Source organism: Malaclemys terrapin, chromosome 21, assembly GCF_027887155.1.
Source record: "Malaclemys terrapin pileata isolate rMalTer1 chromosome 21, rMalTer1.hap1, whole genome shotgun sequence".
In the NCBI taxonomy this organism is placed as follows: Eukaryota; Metazoa; Chordata; order Testudines; family Emydidae; genus Malaclemys; species Malaclemys terrapin.
Genome location: NC_071525.1, coordinates 17,593,317 through 17,612,701, shown reverse-complemented (window position 1 = coordinate 17,612,701; position 19,385 = coordinate 17,593,317). Strand labels below are relative to the sequence as shown.

The 19,385-nt window shown below is 48.0% G+C and overlaps 1 protein-coding gene across 7 annotated transcripts; it reads right to left on the bottom strand.

Moving 5' to 3' along the window:
* Window positions 1–1,719: 1,719 nt before the first annotated feature.
* On the bottom strand, window positions 1,720–18,214 carry LOC128827010 (PPE family protein PPE10-like). Of its 7 annotated transcripts, XR_008442919.1 has the most exons (18): window positions 18,074–18,214; window positions 17,618–17,638; window positions 16,027–16,083; window positions 14,905–14,928; window positions 14,396–14,452; window positions 12,661–12,684; window positions 12,154–12,210; window positions 10,733–10,756; window positions 9,536–9,592; window positions 8,502–8,525; window positions 7,993–8,049; window positions 7,166–7,189; window positions 5,965–6,021; window positions 4,930–4,953; window positions 4,422–4,478; window positions 3,811–3,834; window positions 2,398–2,478; window positions 1,720–1,930 (listed from the first exon to the last, which is right to left on the bottom strand). XR_008442919.1 is itself a non-coding variant. In XM_054010695.1 (17 exons), the coding sequence occupies exons 1-17, from the start codon at window positions 18,143–18,145 to the stop codon at window positions 1,925–1,927; spliced, it is 666 nt and encodes a 221-aa protein (XP_053866670.1). In that variant the 5' UTR covers window positions 18,146–18,214; the 3' UTR covers window positions 1,720–1,924. The 7 variants fall into 7 exon arrangements, 1 of the variants encoding a protein (XP_053866670.1); XM_054010695.1 differs by lacking the exon at window positions 2,398–2,478; XR_008442921.1 differs by lacking the exons at window positions 4,930–4,953; window positions 5,965–6,021.
* Between the last annotated feature and the right edge of the window lie 1,171 nt (window positions 18,215–19,385).

The window sequence follows — 19,385 nt, the reverse complement described above, 5'->3', positions numbered from 1 at the left end:
CAGCAGAGACAAGCGCTGTCATTGCCAATGGCTTCTGGATGCACTGATTAGGGATTATTTCTCAGTCAGTGCTGGAATTGAGCAATGAGGCAGACCCCTCACCCTGTGACATACCAATGTGAAAGAGTCTTAGAGGCAAGAGAACATCTGATATTTACCACAGCTCTTTTCTCCAGCATTTTATTCACTATCCCTTTTGCAGGTTTCTGCAAAATACAACTAGGAGTTCCTTGTTTCTGCTCTATCGCCCATATCATAGGAACAAAGCTGATTTAATTGGCAGAAGCAGAGTGGGAGGCCCTGGGTGATAGCGGGAAGTATTTATTCCTCCTGGAAACTTCCCCGTTTGGCACAAACATCTCAACCAGAGAGTGCTGCCTTTGGACAACACTGATGGTGCCAGGGATATCTTCTGGGCCAGTGTCGTGTTCTTAGGTGTATTAGGAAACACCATGGAAGGAGCTCCAGCTACAGCTATAAAGACCGGATAAAACCAGGCCACAACGATATGGACTATACACTAGGAACCAAATCTGCAACCTGCTCAAGGTTATACCAGCTCCTTCCACAACCCATTTGTTAATATCCTGTATCAAAATGCTATCTCTGCAGGGAGGACTGTTCTGATCACTAGTTACTCTGTCCAAGGAGCGTTATTGCTAGGAATTGGCATAGCAATCAAGTCAGAAAAAAGAAGGGGGATAGAAGAGGCATTTGTGGAAAGTGGGACTAATTCAATACTCCTGGTTGAGAGAAGGATTAAATGTTATAAATGTTTTATTTCTCCAAATTAATCTCAAACATCACTGCTTCCTACCTGAATCATTCCTGCAAAGGTCAGACCCAGGAATTAAAAATACAAGGTGCATGGGGACAAAGTGTTTTTCTGAGATTTACTTCATCTCTTAAGAGGTACCAGGGTTTCTCCTTCATCTGCTGATTGTTCTTCAGTGGCTGGAGATGATTCCATTGATGTACTGTTGGGGGAGATCACAGTGCATGGAAGCATCTGGGGAGGTCCAGTAATTACAGCTGTGGGGACCCGACTTCACTGAGACTCAGTGACCCCCCCCCCCCCCAGGTTATAAAGCAAGAGCTGAAAACCACTCTGGTGCCCAACGGCAGTTTCCACTCACAACAGACTCACTATTGAGTAGATACTGATATCTCCCCAGTTGGGGCTTTTCTGGGAACAACTCTCCCCCATTGGTGTCATTGCCTTGGGAAGGAGACTTGTTGCTGGGTCTGGCACAAGGACATCTTCAGGGCATGGAGATGGCGCAGTGTACAATTAAAAGTCAAATAAGAGACAGAAGATTCTGAAAGTCCAGAAGGGACCATTGTGATCATCTCGTCTGACTTTCTGCATAACACGGGCCAGAGAACCTCACTGAGTCATTTCTGCCGGACAGCCTGCACAAATAACGAGGCTCAGATCAGGGACTGTTCCTCACCGTGTGTCTGTGCAGCACTAGGCATAGCCTCCCATGAGTAGGGGCCGTCGCTCTCTACATGACAGTGTGTGCCAGGTGCAGCGGGGCCTGATCTTGGTTGAGGCTACTACCATGAATAATAGTTTATTCTGATTGATTGTGAGGCTGTGGTCGCAGAGTGGGGCAATTTTCATTCTGCTGCCATGGTGGTAGTGGGGGGGGGGGTCCCTTTTCAATAGCTTGGGAAACCGCTGCTCCAAAGCAGTTAAGACACAAGATTAGGATCTGAGTGGAAACAGATTTATTTGCATTATTGCAGAGGCATCTGAGGGGCAACAAAAGGGTAAGAACTGCACCCTACAGTCAAATCATTGAACAAGGCAAAAGCAAATTCCACCGCAGCGTGCCGTGTTATTCATGTTCAGGCTGAGATGGGTGAGAGCACGGGACAGAAAGCATCAGGGCCGTTCTCGTGGAGGGTTTCTGGGAGCCTAGTACTGGGAGATGAGAAGAAAAGAAACATCCATCAGGACCAAAATACAGTGGGACCCCAATAAATCCTAGATTTTAAGGCCAAAAGAGACCAATATGAGCATCTAGTCTGACCTCCTGCATCACACAGGCCAGAGAACCTCACCCAATAATTTCTACATTAAGCCCGTAACTTCAGTTTGAACTGGTGCATATATTTTAGAAAGATATCTAATCTTGCCTTAAAGACTTCAATACACCACTTACCTAAGGAACTTGTTCAAAGAGCTAATCCCCCTCCCTGTTAAAAAATGCACCTTATTTCAAGTCTGAATTCATCTTGCTTCAGCTTCCAGCCTTTAGGCCTTCTTATGCCTCTGCTAAATTAAAGAGCTATCTACTATCAGAAGTCTCTTCCTCAGTACAGGTGATTATATGCCAGGATCAAGTAATCTTTAAACCTTCTCTTGGGTAAACCAAATAGATTAAACACCTTGAGATGCTTTTTTTTCCAGGCGTTGAATCCATCCCAGGGCTCTTCTCGAAACCCTCTCCAATGATCTCAACATCCTTTCTAAAGAATGAACACCCGAATTAGACATAGTGGGGCCAAGTCTCTACTGATGTAACTTCATTTAAAGTTAACGGAAAGTTTGGCCCCGTATTCCATTGTTGGCCTCATCAACTTCAGCTCCCTGCTACTATAACACTGCAGTTGGTAGGCCCTGGTGAGAGAACCTCAGAGCAAAGGTAATTTCTGATTCATAGATATCTGGGCTCCTTTGTTATTGTGGAAGGAAAAAGCCATGTGTTATTCCCACTCAGATGACTTGATGCACATTTAATGTAATAGCAGAGGACTCAGACAAAGCATGCTTCATAGGAAACAATTTATCCTGACTTTCTAGGACAGTTGCCAAGAGCACTCCATTCTGGCTGATTTTAGAGGACCCTCTTGCAAGAGATTTCATGGGTACCCAAAAGAAATTATGGGACACTTTCATGCCTCTCTACTGGACTTGTGGGAGAAGAGGTCATCTTCTGATAAGGCCATGGGAAATTGTCATGAGGCCCCTGCTGCCAGTTGATTATGTATTCTAGAATTCCTGAGACATCTCCCAGCTGCAATAAATTCCAGGTGATTTCAGAGGAACTATTTGTGAGATGTTACACGAGTACTGAAGGGAACTGTAGAGATGTCAACATCCCATCGCCCCTGGCAATCTCCCATAACCTCCCCAGAGCTACTGTGTGTTCACTAGGAGACTGCTCGAGGTAACACCCAGCAGCAATGGCTTCTGGGTGATACTGAAAGCTTTTTGTGTTCTGCATCGTGGATACCGGGGGAGGGCGAGGGATGTCAACCTCCCGTAAGCCCTCTGGAGCAGCTGGTGATTCCAAAGTGCCTTTGCAACATTGGAAAACAAAGCCAATGCTCCTTACCTGGCAAATGTTACCACGCGACAAACCAGCCAAAACATGGAGAGGTAATCTCTGCCACTTACACTGTTGACTTTAAAGCTGTTGTCACTTACGGTGTTGCTCTTGAAACTAGTGAAGCCCAGGAACTTGCAGAATATTTATTATGTGTATTATGGTAAAACCTAGAGGTCCCCAACTGATAATCAAATGACTCAATAAAGCTATGGAATATTTAAATCAGCTGTGAATCTGGCCCCAACATCATTCTCATCCACTGCTGGAAAGGAATATAACCCTTGCAAAAGTTCATACATCCAAAGCCTGCATTAATTGTTTCACCACACCCAATTGATGAGATACAGGGGGACAGAAGTTGCCTTGAGAATTTTGCAAGCAAAGGGCGAGGCTGATAGTGAGCAGCGTGCAGGATACTCTTGACGTAAAGTATGTTATTCAGAAAGCAAAGATGACTGCTGATACTCACCACTGGCTGGAATTGGTTGTTTTGCTACAACAGAAAGAGAAGTTAGGAATGCATAATGTTCAACTCCCCACAAAGGTAGCAGAGGTTGTACCATTAAGTAACTAGGGAAATTCTCACGAGGTCCCCAATGGGGATGGGGATGTATCCCAAAAGTCTTCAGATATCTCCCAGGTGCAATGCATTGTAGGTGTTTGTCAAAGACCCCCTTGCAAGATATTTCATGGGTGCCCAAAGGAATTGCGGAGAGGACAACATCCCATCAATCCTGGCAATCTCATATAAGCCTCCCAAATATGTGCTCACTTGGGGACCCCCTGAGGTAGCTCCCAGTAGAAGTGCCTACTGAGTGATATCAAAAGGTCTCCTCTGGTATGTCTCATTGCTACCCTGCTGACTGTGGGAGAGGGACATCAACCTACTATAAGCCTCTGGAGATTTTCATAACCCCTGTGGAGTAAGAGGACTTCCCATGCTCCCTTTACAACATGGAAAAATGCAGCCAATGCTCCTCACAGTCAAACTTTGACAGACATGAAACTAGCTGAAACAAGGCCCATTCACCTGGTCTGTGTGAAGCTACATAGCATGGAGAGGTAATCTCTGGTACTTACGCTGTTGTCGTCAAAGCTGCCGTCGCCCACGTTGCCGGTGTCCACGCTACCAGAGACCTGCAAGATGGGGAATATTTATTACGTGTATTGTGGTAAAACCTGTAGGGCTCCAGCGATATTCCATCTACCCTCTGGGGCCATGGACAATTTACAGCATCTGGGGATGTGGAGTATGGATTCCAGTGCTTCTCTACACAATTTACAGCAGTGGGAACATGGCCCAATTGATTCCAATGAAACTACGGCAAATTTACATGAACTGGGGATCTGCCTCAAAATCATTCTCATCCACTGGTGGAAACCAAGAGATAATCCTTGGTAAAGCTCCGTCATCCCAAGGCTGCAAATTTGTTATACAAAGCCAGACTGATGGGATAGAAGGGGTCAGGATGGCAGTTGCGTTGAGGGTTGTGCCAACAAAGGATTAGGCTGTTAGTGAGCAGAGATACAGAATACTATTGAGGCAAAGCATGATAGTCCGATAGCAAAGATAACGGCTGATACTCACCACTGACCAGAATTGGTTGTTTTGCTACAACAGAAAGAGAAGTTAGGACTCATACTGTTCAAGTCCCCACCAGGGTAGCAGAGGTTGTACCATCTAGTAACTTCAGAATAGCCACACCAGTTCAGACCAATAGGCCAATCTACCCTGATGACCCTCCTGGGGCTGGAACAGATGAACGGGCCCCAAAATGCCCACTATTCCAGTGCTGGCATGATCAATGCCATAGACATAGGTAATATCTCCTTGGTGCTCCTCTAACACTTCAGCTCTTATACTCTGCTGAGATCGCCTCACAGCGAAGTAGGTTTCTTATTCACAGATATCTGGGTCTCCTTTATTATTCCACAAGAAACAAGCCACATGTTATTCCCACTCAGAAGACATGATGCAAATTTAATCTAATAGCAAAGGATTCAGCCAAGTTATTCTTGATAAGACACAATTTACCCTGAGTTCCTAGGACTGTTGCCAAGAGCAGAGCATTCCATGTGATTTCAGAAGGATCTCCTGTGAGAGATTTCCCAGGAGGCCACAGGAAATTCTCATGAGGCCCCCAGTGGGGTGCGTATGTGTCCCAAAACTCTTGGGATATCTTCCATGTGCAATGCCTTGCGGGTGATGTGCAAGACTGTCTGTCAGGATATTACAGGGGTGCCCAACGGAATAGTGGAGATGACAACCTCCCATCAACCCTGGAAATCTCATATAAGCCGCCCAAAGATGTGTTCACCTGGGGACCACCTGAAGTAGCTCCAAGCAGAATGCTTTCCAAGTGATATGAATAAGCCTCTTCTGGCATGCCTCATTGCAACCCCAGAGACTGTGGGAGAGGAAGTCAATCTCCTATAAACCTTTGGAGATATTCCTGAACCCGGTGGAGTGGGGGGACTTTCCATGCAGCCTTCGCACCATGGGCAAACGCACACAATGGTCCTCGCAGGCAAACGTTACCAGACATGAAACTAGCTGAAACGGGGTCCATTCACTGATGTGTGTGAAGGTACATAGCATGGAGAAGTAATCTCTGCTACTTACGCTCTTGTCGTCAAAGCTGCCGGCGCCCACGTTGCCGGTGTCTACACTACCGGAGTCCTGCAAGATGGGGAATGTTCATTATGTGTATTGTGGTAACACCTATAGGGGTCTGTAGCGCTCCAGCCCTGAAAGGCTAAAAGCAGCCCTGTGGAGGTCTGCAGCAGAGTAAAAGGGATTAAGAACAGCTGGGGAGGCTGAGTGGGTAGTTGACCACAGTTGTGGCTGGCTTAATGAGGGCCCAACTGGCCCTTATAAGAGGGCAGTGGGCCAGAAGGACAGAGACTCTCTCTCTAGCCTGTTGAGAGGGAGGGACCTGGCTGCTGGGAGCTGCGCAGGTACCTAGACTGGAGCAGGGCTGGGGGAAGGCCATAGGAGCTGGGGAGCTCTGGCCTGGAATGCCCCAGGCTGTGGCCTAGTGTAAGGCCGAATAGGTACTGGGGTTTTAGGGGGCAGCCCAAGGGCAGGCAGAGGCAGCAGGTCCAAACTCTCCTTGTCAGTGATGAGTGGCAATTATACTGCAGTCTGCCCCAGTGAACGGGGGCTAGATGAGGACTGTCAGTAGTCATATACTGAGGTGAGGTGGGGATACAGAGTTGGGGGTTCCCCTGGAAGGGAGAGACCCCAAAACAGTGGGGTTACTGCCATGGGGCAGCACCCCGTGGAAAGGGGCACCGGGGTCGAGGAGGGACACGGGGTCCCAGCAGCAACAGGGACATCGGCCGGCAGAGGGCAATCCAACAGCTGGAAATTTAATTCCCAATTCGACCAGCAGGAGGCATCGCAGGGGTGAGCCCCACACCGTTACAGTGATCAACCGATATTCCATCGACCTGAGGGGGCAGGGACAATTTCTGGGATATGGCGTATTGATTCCAGTGCTTCTCTGGACAATCTACAGTAGTGGGAACATGGCCCCATTGATACCTATGAAACTACGGCAAATTTACATCAACAGGGGATCCACCCCAAAATCATTCTCATCCACTGGTGAAAATGAAGAGATAATCCTTGGTAAAGCTCCGTCATCCCAATGCTGCAAATTTGTTATACAAAGCCAGACTGATGGGATAAAAGGGGTCAGGATGGCAGTTGCGTTGAGGGTTGTGCCAACAGAGGGTTGGGCTGTTAGTGAGCAGCGATACAGAATACTATTGAGGCAAAGCATGATAGTCCGATATCAAAGATAACGGCTTATACTCACCACTGACCAGAATTGGTTGTTTTGCTACAACAGAAAGAGAAGTTAGGAATGCACATTGTTCAATTCCCCACCAGGGTAGCAGAGGTTGTACCATTTAGTAACTACAGAATATCCACACCAGATCAGACAAATAGGCCAATCTACCCTGAGCCTCCCGGGGCTAGACCAGAGGAATGGGTGCCCCTATTACTATCTCCCCAAAATGCCCACTACTTCAGTCCTGGCATGATCAATGCCATAGACATATGTAATATCTCCTTGGTGAAACTCAAACACTTTAGCTCTTATACTATGCTGAGATCCCCTCACAGCTAAGTAGGTTCCTTATTCACAGATATCTGGGTCTCCTTTATTATTCCACAAGAAACAAGCCACATGTTATTCTCCCAGGTGCAATGCATTGTGGGTGATGTCAAAGACCCTTTTCCAAGATATTTCATGGGTGGCCAAAGGAATTGTGGACAGAACAACCTCCCATCAATGCTGGCAATCTGATATAAGCCTCCCAAATATGTGTTTTCCTGGTGACCCTCTGGGATAGCTCTCAGCAGAAGAGCTTTCCGAGTGATATGAACAAGCCTCTTCTGGCATGCCTCATTGCTACTCCGGGGACTGTGGGAGAGGAGGTCTAACTGCTATAAGCCTCTGGAGATTTTCATAAGCCCTGTGGAATTGGTGGACTTTCCATGCTGCGTTCACAACATGGAAAAATGCAGTCAATGCTCCTCAAAAGCAAACGTTACCATACATGAAACTAGCTATAACGGGCTCCATTCACTGATGTGTGTGAAGCTACATAGCATGGAGAGGTAATCTCTGGTACTTACGCTGTTGTCGTCAAAGCTGCCATCACCCACGTTGCCGGTCTTTACGCTACCAGATTCCTGCAAAAGGGGGAATGTTTATTATGTGTATTATGGTAACACCTATAGGGCTCCAACGGATATTCCATCGACCTATTGGGGCCATGGACAATTTATAGCCTCTAGGGATGTGGTGTATTGATTCCAGTGCTTCTCTGGACATTTTACAGCAGTGGGAACATGGCCCAATTGATTCCAATGAAGCTATGGCAAATTTATATGAACTGCGCATCTGCCCCCAAATCATTCTCATCCACTGGTGGAAACCAAGAGATAATCCTTGGTAAAGCTCCGACATCCCAGTGCTGCAAATTTGTTTTACAAAGCCAGACTGATGGGATAAAAGGGGTCAGGGTGGCAGTTGCGTTGAGGGTTGTGCCAACAGAGGGTCGGGCTGTTAGTGAGCAGCGATACAGAATACTGTTGTGGCAAAGCATGATAGTCTGATAGGAAAGATAACAGCTGATACTCACCACTGACCAGAATTGGTTGTTTTGCTACAACAGAAAGAGAATTTAGGAAGGCACATTGTTCAACTCCCCACCAGTAGCAGAGGTTGTACCATCTAGTAACTTCAGAATAGCCACACCAGATCAGACCAATAGGCCAATCTACCCTGATGACCCTCCTGGGGCTGGAACAGACGAACGGGCCCCAAAATGCCCACTATTCCAGTGCTGGCATGATCAATGCCATAGACATAGGTAATATCTCCTTGGTGCAACTCTAACACTTCAGCTCTTATACTCTGCTGAGATCGCCTCACAGCGAAGTAGGTTTCTTATTCACAGATATCTGGGTCTCCTTTATTATTCCACAAGAAACAAGCCACATGTTATTCCCACTCAGAAGACATGATGCAAATTTAATCTAATAGCAAAGGATTCAGCCAAGCTATTCTTGATAAGACACAATTTACCCTGAGTTCCTAGGACTGTTGCCAAGAGCAGAGCATTCCATGTGATTTCAGAAGGATCTCCTGTGAGAGATTTCCCAGGAGGCCACAGGAAATTCTCATGAGGCCCCCAGTGGGGTGCATATGTGTCCCAAAACTGTTGGGATATCTTCCATGTGCAATGCCTTGCGGGTGATGTGCAAGACTGTCTGTCAGGATATTACAGGGGTGCCCAATGGAATAGTGGAGATGACAACCTCCCATCAACCCTGGAAATCTCATATAAGCCGCCCAAAGATGTGTTCACCTGGGGACCACCTGAAGTAGCTCCAAGCAGAATGCTTTCCAAGTGATATGAATAAGCCTCTTCTGGCATGCCTCATTGCAACCCCAGAGACTGTGGGAGAGGAAGTCAATCTCCTATAAACCTTTGGAGATATTCCTGAACCCGGTGGAGTGGGGGGACTTTCCATGCAGCCTTAGCAACATGGGCAAACGCACACAATGGTCCTCGCAGGCAAACGTTACCAGACATGAAACTAGCTGAAACGGGGTCCATTCACTGATGTGTGTGAAGGTACATAGCATGGAGAAGTAATCTCTGCTACTTACGCTGTTGTCGTCAAAGCTGCCGGCGCCCACGTTGCCGGTGTCTACACTACCGGAGTCCTGCAAGATGGGGAAAGTTCATTATGTGTATTGTGGTAACACCTATAGGGATCTGTAGCGCTCCAGCCCTGAAAGGCTAAAAGCAGCCCTGTGGAGGTCTGCAGCAGTGTAAAAGGGATTAAGAACAGCTGGGGAGGCTGAGTGGGTAGTTGACCACAGTTGTGGCTGGCTTAATGAGGGCCCAACTGGCCCTTATAAGAGGGCAGTGGGCCAGAAGGACAGAGACTCTCTAGCCTGTTGAGAGGGAGGGACCTGGCTGCTGGGAGCTGCACAGGTACCTAGACTGGAGCAGGGCTGGGGGAAGGCCATAGGAGCTGGGGAGCTCTGGCCTGGAAACCCCCAGGCTGCGGCCTAGTGTAAGGCCGAATAGGTACTGAGGTTTTAGGGGGCAGCCCAAGGGCAGGCAGAGGCAGCAGGTCCAAACTCTCCTTGTCAGTGATGAGTGGCAATTATACTGCAGTCTGCCCCAGTGAACGGGGGCTAGATGAGGACTGTCAGTAGTCATATACTGAGGTGAGGTGGGGATACAGAGTTGGGGGTTCCCCTGGAAGGGAGAGACTCCAAAACAATGGGGTAACTGCCATGGGGCAGCACCCCGTGGAAAGGGGCACCGGGGTCCAGGAGGGACACGGGGTCCCAGCGGCAACAGGGACATCGGCTGGCAGAGGGCAATCCGACAGCTGGAAATTTAATTCCCAATTCGACCAGCAGGAGGCATCGCAGGGTTGAGCCCCGCAACGTTACAGTGTTCAACAGATATTCCATCGACCAGGGGGGGCAGGGACAATTTCTGGGATATGGCGTATTGATTCCAGTGCTTCTCTGGACAATTTACAGTAGTGGGAACATGGCCCCATTGATACCTATGAAATTATGGCAAATTTACATCAACAGGGGATCCGCCCCAAAATAATTCTCATCCACTGGTGAAAATGAAGAGATAATCCTTGGTAAAGCTCCGTCATCCCAATGCTGCAAATTTGTTATACAAAGCCAGACTGATGGGGCAAAAGGGGTCAGGATGGCAGTTGCGTTGAGGGTTGTACCAACAAAGGGTCGGGCTGTTAGTGAGCAGCGATACAGAATACTATTGAGGCAAAGCATGATAGTCCGATAGGAAAGATAACGGCTGATACTCACCACCGACCAGAATTGGTTGTTTTGCTACAACAGAAAGAGAAGTTAGGAATGCACATTGTTCAATTCCCCACCAGGGTAGCAGAGATTGTACGATCCAGAAACTTCAGAATATCCACACCAGATCAGACCAAGGCCTGGTCCCCACTAACCCCCCACTTCGGACTAAGGTACGCAAATTCAGCTACGTTAATAACGTAGCTGAATTCAAAGTACCTTAGTCCAAACTTACCGCGGGTCCAGACACGGCAGGGAGGCTCCCCCGTCGATGCCGCATACTCCTCTCACCGAGCTGGAGTACCGGCGGCGACTGCGAGCACTTCCGGGATCGATCCGGGATCAATTTATCGGGGCTAAACCAGATTCGATAAATCGATCCCAGATCATCGATTGCCTGCCGCCGGACACTCCGGTAAGTGTAGACGTACCACAAGAGGCCAATCTAGGCTGATGTCACTCCCTGGGCAGCAACAGAGGAATGGGCACCCCGAATCCTAGCTCCTAAAAGGTCCAGTATTCCAGCGGTGGCCTTATCAATGCAATAGACATAGGTAATATCTCCTTGGTGCAACTCAAACACTTTAGCTCTTATCCTATCCTGAGATCCCCTCACACCTAAGTAGGTTTCTTATTCACAGATATCTAGGTCTCCTTTATTATTCCACAAGAAACAAGTCACATGTTATTCCCAGTCAGATGACATGAAGCAAATTTAATCTAATAACAAAGGAGTCAGCCAAGGTATTCTTGATAGTACACAATATACCCTGAGTTCCTAGGACTGTTGCCAAGAACAGTGCATTCCGTGTGATTTTGGAAGGATCACTTGCGAGAAATTTAGTGGGAGCCGGAAGGAACTGCGGGACACTTCATGCCTCTCCAGTGGACTTGTAGAAGAAGAGGTCATACTCCCATGAGGTCATGGGAAACAGATGAGGCCCCCAGAAGGGACGGGCATGTATCCCAAAACTCTTGGGATATCTCCCAGGTGCAATGCATTGTGGGTGATGTCAAAGACCCTTTTCCAAGATATTTTATGGGTGGCCAAAGGAACTGTGGGCAGGAAAACCTCCCATCAATGCTGGCAATCTCATATAAGCCTCCCAAATATGTGTTTACCTGGGACCCTCTGGGATAGCTCCCAGCAGAAGAGCTTTCCGAGTGATATGAACAAGCCTCTTCTGGCATGCCTCATTGCTAACCCGGGGACTGTGGGAGAGGAGGTCTACCTGCTATAAGCCTCTGGAGATTTTCATAAGCCCTGTGGAGTTGGTGGACTTTCCATGCTGCGTTCACAACATGGACAAATGCAGTCAATGCTCCTCAAAAGCAAACGTTATGAGACATGAAACTAGCTGTAACGGGCTCCATTCACTGATGTGTGTGAAGCTACATAGCATGGAGAGGTAATCTCTGGTACTTACGCTGTTGTCGTCAAAGCTGCCGTCACCCACGTTGCCGGTGTTTACACTACCAGATTCCTGCAAAAGGGGGAATGTTTATTATGTGTATTGTGGTAACACCTATAGGGCTCCAACGGATATTCCATCGACCTATTGGGGCCATGGACAATTTATAGCATCTGGGGATGTGGTGTATTGATTCCAGTGCTTCTCTGGACATTTTACAGCAGTGGGAACATGGCCCCGTTGATTCCTTTGAAACTATGGCAAATTTACATGAACTGGGATCTGCCCAAAATCATTCTCAGCCACTGGTGGAAACCAAGAGATAATCCTTGGTAAAGCTCCGTCATCCCAAGGCTGCAAATTTGTTATACAAAGCCAGACTGATGGGGCAAAAGGGGTAAGGATGGCAGTTGCGTTGAGGGTTGTACCAACAGAGGGTTGGGCTGTTAGTGAGCAGTGATACAGAATACCATTGAGGCAAAGCATGATAGTCCGATATCAAAGATAATGGCTGATACTCACCACTGACCAGAATTGGTTGTTTTGCTATAACAGAAAGAGAAGTTAGGAATGAACATTGTTCAACTCCCCACCAAGGTAGCAAAGGTTGTACCATCCAGAAACTTCAGAATAGCCACACCAGATCAGACCAATAGACCAATCTACCCTGATGACCCTCTCGAGGCTGGAGAAGAGGAATGGGCCCCTCAGTCTTACTCCTAAAAGGCCCGGTATTCCAGTTCTGGCCTGATCAACGCTGTAGACACAGGTAATATCTCCTTGGTGCTACTTTACAACTTTAGCTCTAATACTAAGCTGAGTTCTTCTCACAGCGAAGTAGGTTTCTTATTCACAGATATCTGGGTCTGCTTTATTTTTCCACAAGAAACAAGCCACATGTTATTCCCACTGAGGAGACATGATGCAAATTTAAGCTAATAGCAAAGGAGTCCGCCAAGCTATCCTTGATAGGACACAATTTACCCTGAGTTCCTAGGACTGTTGCCAAGAGCAGTGCATTCCGTGTGATTTCGTAGAGATCTCTTGTGAGAGTTTTAGTGGTTGCCCAAAGGAACTGAGGGCCACCCCATTCCTCTCCAGTGGACTTTTAGAAGAAGAGGTCATCCTCCCATTAGGCCATGGGAAATTCTCATGAGGCACCCATGAAATAGCTTGTAAGAGGGTCTTTGACATTACCCACAATGCACTCCCAGGTGTAGTGCATTGTGGGTGAGGCCCAAAGGAATTGTGGACTGGACAACCTCCCATCAAGCCTGGCAATCTCATATAAACCTCCCAAATATGTGTTCACATGGGGACCCACTGAGGTAGCTCCCAGCAGAAGTGCTTTCTCAGTGATATCAAAAAGCCTCATCTGGCATGTCTCATTATTAACCCGGTGTAGTGGGGTGGATACCCGCTCCTGCCCTGAGGGGTTTAAAAAGTGGCCTGGGAGGGCTTGAAAGCTTTAGCTCTAAAAGCTGGGCTAATTGGGGAAGCGGCTGCAGCTGGGCCACGCCGCAATCAGCGCCGAGCTGGCCTGTATAAAGAGGCTGGGAGCCAGGAGCTCCGAAGTCTCTCCTTGCACTCAGAGAGAGAAGGGCCTGGCTGCAGGGAGCTTGGGACAGGGTACCTGAGTGCAGCAGGGCTGGGGATAGGCAGAAGAGCTGGGGAGCGGCCTAGGATTGGGCCAAAGGTACTGGGGGTTGCAGAGGGCAGCCCAAAGGTAGGCCAAGGCAGCAGGTCCAAACCCAAGCTTGCCTGTGATGAGTGGTTGATACTGCACTCTGCCCCAGGGAGTGGGGCAGTAACCTTATTCTGAGGCGAGGTGGGATTAGTGGGTGGGGGTTCCCCTGGGAGGGGAGACCCAGCATGTGTGGGTATGCCAGGGGCACCGGGGTCTTAAGAGGGACACGGGCGCTAGTAACGACAAGCTGGATCACCGACCAGCAGAGGGCGCTCCGGGCTGGATTCAACTAATTCCCAGGATAACCGGAAGGATGTCCCGCAGGGGTGAATCCGACCCCATACACCCGGGTATTGTGGGAGAGGGAGGTCAACCTGCTATAAACCTCTGGAGATTTTCATAAGCCCTGTGGAGTGGGAGGACTTTCCATGCTGCCTTCGCAACATGCGGAAAATGCAGCCAATGCTCCTCGAAAGCAAACGTTACCAGATATGAGATTAGCTGAAACGGGTTCTATTCACTGCTCTGTGTGAACCTACATAGCATGGAGAGGTAATCTCTGGTACTTACGCTGTTGTCGTCAAAGCTGCCGTCACCCACGTTGCCGGTGTCTACGCTACCAGATTCCTGCAAAAGGGGGAATGTTTATTGTTTCTATTGTGGTAACACCTACAAGGCTCCAACGGATATTCCATCGACCTATTGAGGCCATGGACAATTTATAGCATCTGGGGATGTGGTGTATTGATTCCAGTGCTTCTCTGGACATTTTACAGCAGTGGGAACATGGCCCCATTGATTCCTATGAAATTATGGCAAATTTATATTAACTGGGCATCTGCCCCAAAATCATTCTCATTCACTGGTGGAAACCAAGAGATAATGCTTGGTAAAGCTCCGACATCCCAATGCTGCAAATTTGTTATACAAAGCCAGACTGATGGGATAGAAGGAGTCAGGATGGCAGTTGCATTGAGGGCTGTGCCAACAAAGGGTCAGGCTGTTAGTGAGCAGAGATACAGAATACCATTGAGGCAAAGCATGATAGTCCGATAGCAAAGATAACGGCTGATACTCACCACTGACCAGAATTGGTTGTTTTGCTACAACAGAAAGACAAGTTAGGACTCATACTGTTCAAGTCCCCACCAGGGTAGCAGAGATTGTACCATCCAGAAACTTCAGAATATCCACACCAGATCAGACCAATAGGCCAATCTACCCTGATGCCCCTCCCTGGGCAGCAACAGAGGAATGGGCGCCCCTAATCCTAGCTCCTAAAAGGTCCAATATTCCAGCGGTGGTCTTATCAATGCAATAGACATAGGTAATATCTCCTTGGTGCAACTGAAACACTATAGCTCTTATCCTATCCTGAGATCCCCTCACAGCTAAGTAGGTTTCTTATTCACAGATATCTGGGTCTCCTTTATTATTCCACAATAAACAAGCCACATGTTATTCCCACTCAGATGACATGAAGCAAATTTAATCTAATACCAAAGGAGTCAGCCAAGGTATTCTTGATAGCACACAATATACCCTGAGTTCCTAGGACTGTTGCCATGAACAGTGCATTCCGTGTGATTTTGGAAGGATCTCTTGTGAGAAATTTAGTGGGAGCCCGAAGGAACTGTGGGACACTTCATGCCTCTCCAGTGGACTTGTAGAAGAAGAGGTCATACTCCCATGAGGTCATGGGAAACAGATGAGGCCCCCAGGGGGGACGGGCATGTATCCCAAAACTCTTGGGATATCTCCCAGGTGCAATGCATTGTGGGTGATGTCAAAGACCCTTTTCCAAGATATTTCATGGGTGGCCAAAGGAATTGTGGACAGGACAACCTCCCATCACTACTGGCAATCTCCTTTGAGCCTCCCAAATATGTGTTTACCTGGGGACCCTCTGGGATAGCTCCCAGCAGAAGAGCTTTCTGAGTGATATGAACAAGCCTCTTCGGGCATGCCTCATTGCTACCCCGGGGACTATGGGAGAGGAGGTCTACCTGCTATAAGCCTCTGGAGATTTTCATAAGCCCTGTGGAGTTGGTGGACTTTCCATGCTGCGTCCACAACATGGACAAATGCAGTCAATGCTCCTCAAAAGCAAACGTTACCAGACATGAAACCAACTGTAACGGGCTCCATTCACTGATGTGTGTGAATCTACATAGCATGGAGAGGTAATCTCTGGTACTTACACTGTTGTCGTCAAAACTGCCATCGCCCACGTTGCCGGTGTCTACGCTACCAGAGACCTGCAATATGGGGAATGTTTATTATGTGTATTGTGGTAACACCTATAGGGCTCCAACGGATATTCCATCGAACAGTGGGCCATGGACAATTTATGGCATCTGGGGATGTGGCGTATTGATTCCACTGCTTCTCTGGACAATTTGCACCAGTGAGAACTTGGCCCCGTTGATTCCAATGAAGCTACGGCAAATTTACATCAACTAGGGACTGGACTCAATCAAGAGATAGTTCTTGGTAAAGCTGCAACATCCCAATGCTGCAAATTTGTTACCCCTATCTGGCTGACGGGGCAAAGAGGAGCAGGAAGTCAGTTGCCTAGATAATTTTGCCAGCAAAGGATTCGGCTGTTAGTAAGCAGTGATTCAGGATGCCCTTGAGGAAAAGCACGATAGTCCAATAGCAAAGATGATTGCTGATAGTCATTACTGACCAGAACTGGTTGTTCTGCTCCAACAGAAGGAAAAGTTAGCAAAGCGTACTCTTCACCTCCCCACCAGGGTCTCAGGGGTTATCACTGAGTATCTAAAGAATTCCCACACCTGATCAGAACAATGGGCCAGGCTATCTTGATATCCCTGCTTCAGCTGGGGCAGAGAAATGAGTCCATCTAGCCTGGTTTCTAGGTGCCGTGCAGTGTGTGTGATTACAGAAATCCCCCCTTGAGATATTTCATGAGCGCCCAAGGGAACGGGGAGTTGTCAACCTCCCATCAGCCCCTAGCAATCTCCCATAAGCCTCCTGTAACCTACTCTGTGTTCACATGGGATGGGGACCTTCTAAAGTAGCTCCAAGCAGCAGTGTCTTCTGGGTGATATTGGAAATCCGCTTGTGGCGTATTTATAGCTATGCAGGGGAATTTTGGCAGAGGTGGTCAACCTGCCATAAGCCTGCGGAGATTTCCATAAGCCCCCTGCAGCAGGTGGCATTTCTAAATTGCCTTTGTAGAATGAAAAAACTGTGGGAAATGCTCCTTGCTTGGTAATCTTTACCAGACAAGAAACCAGCTGGAGCAGGGTTTATTGCCCTGATATTTATAAAGCTCCATGACGTGAGGAGGGGATCACTGATATTTATGCTGTTGTCATTAAAGCTGCTATCACCCACTTTGTCATTACTGAAGGTACGAAAGCCCTGTAAGATGAGGGGTATTTATTGTGTGTATTACGGTAACTTCTAGAGGCCCCTTCCTGATTATCCATTACCAAATGGAGCTACAGATAATTTACATCTTCTGGGGGAGCTGGCCTCATTGAATCCAGTAGTTCTACGGGCGATTTAGAACAGCTTGGCCCTGCTCCTAACATCATTCTACCCAATCCTGGAAATTTATAGATAATCCTCGGAATAAAACCAGACATCCCAAGGCTGCATAATTTGTTTCACCAAGCCAGATTAATGGATAAAGCAGGGCAGGAGGGCATTTGCCTAGAAGGTTTTGCCAGCAAATGGTTGTGCTGTTAGTGAGCAGCGATGTAGGATACTGCTGAGGCAAAGCGTGAAAGTCTGATAGCCGAGAGGACAGCTGGTACTCACCACGGACCACAACTGGTTTTTCTGTAACAACAGAAAGAAAAGTTAGGAGTGCATGCTGTTCAGCCCCCATCCCCACCCCCAGACTACCAGAGGTCAAGTCATGCAGTAACTTAAGAACTGCTGCTCCCGATGGGCCAGTGTAGCCTGTTATCCTGCCGGGGCTGAAACGGAGGAATGGGCCCCTTAGTCTGGTATCCTGCCAAACATAGGCCAGTTTTGCAGTGCTGCCCTCATGGTGTGTCTGTTCAGAACCTGGCATAAGGGGCCCTGATTCCAGTTGGGTCCAGGTCTGTCCCTCGCTGTGTCTGTTGAACACACGGCACAGTAAATCCTCACCAGAGTGTGGGCAGGGACTGTCTCTCCTGTGTCAGGGCAGTGCCCAGCAAAACAGGGTCCTGATTTCAGACGGACCCGCTACGTGCTACTGTAATACAAATAATAAGTACATCATCTCACCAATGGAGCTGCTCTGGTGCTCGCCAGGGAGAGGAGCCCTATGAGGAAAGCAGCCACGTACGACACCTTCATCTTTGCGTCTTTACTCTCTCTGGAGCGGAGTTGTTTCTGGTCTGGCACACTCGGTGGGAGATGGCAACGCTGAGCACTGTATTTATACTGTATGCTGGGCTGGGCACTGCACACCTGACTGTTCCAAGCCCTGATAACGTGATTGCAGTCAGAGCCAATTTCTTCCTTCTCCTCCCCTAGACCCTCCCATTCCTCCTTCACCCCATCACACCCTCCTTCCCTCTTAATCATTGCTCCACCACACCCTGCTGTAGCCCAGAGTTTCATACTCACTTTTTCATTTTGCAGCAGTCCCAGGTTTTTGAGACTCTAGAGAGGCTGAGCAAGGTCAGGCCGCAGGAAACAGGTCACAACCCCAGTGGTCGTTGGCCTGGAACACACATTTGGAAATAGGAAGTAGGTTCCTAAGTCGCCCGGGCACTTTGTGTTGATATAATTGAAGTGGTACAACTCCCCTAATGGTGTTGCTTATTACCATATGGAATTATTATGTAAGCTATGTCTACACTACTCCCTATGTCGGCAAAAGTTATGTCGCTCAAGGGTGTGAATATTCCACCCCTGAGCAACATAAGTTACACTGACATAAGTGTGCACTGTGCTATTTCGGTAGGAGAATTTTTCCTCCAGACATAGCTTATGCTGCTCGCGGGAGTGGTTTTTTATGCTGACGGGAGAGCTCTTTCCCGTCGGCATAGAGTGTCTTCACCACACGTAAGTGTAGACATGGCCTAATTCTTCCTTCTCACTCCCGGAGTCAAGTGGTTTGATGAGACTCTCCGCTTTCATTTTCTAGAAAAGGTTACAAACGTGACCCTAGTGTAGTGTAAAATGTTCAGACCCCAGACAGCAAAGAAAAAAACCAACGAGTTTTTTTTTAAATCTCATGATGTTTACGCCAATCTCATGATTTTGGGGGCCTGATTCATGATTTTTGAATTGTGTGGGCTTGGCAGCGCTGCACAGGAGTTGCCACACTGGGTCAAACCAGTGGGCCCATCCTGTCAATGGCCAGATCCCCAGCTGGTATAAATTGGCCATAGCCCCACTGGAGTACGTGGGGCCAGATCCTGTACTGGAGTGCTATTTTGATTCAAGGTGAGGATCCAAGTCATAGGTCTTAAGACCAATTAGGATCATTATGACCATGTAGTCTGACCTCCTGCATTACAGAGGCCATAGAATTTCTTCCCACTGATTCCTACTTTAAGCTCAATGGCTTCAGGTTGAATTAGAGCAT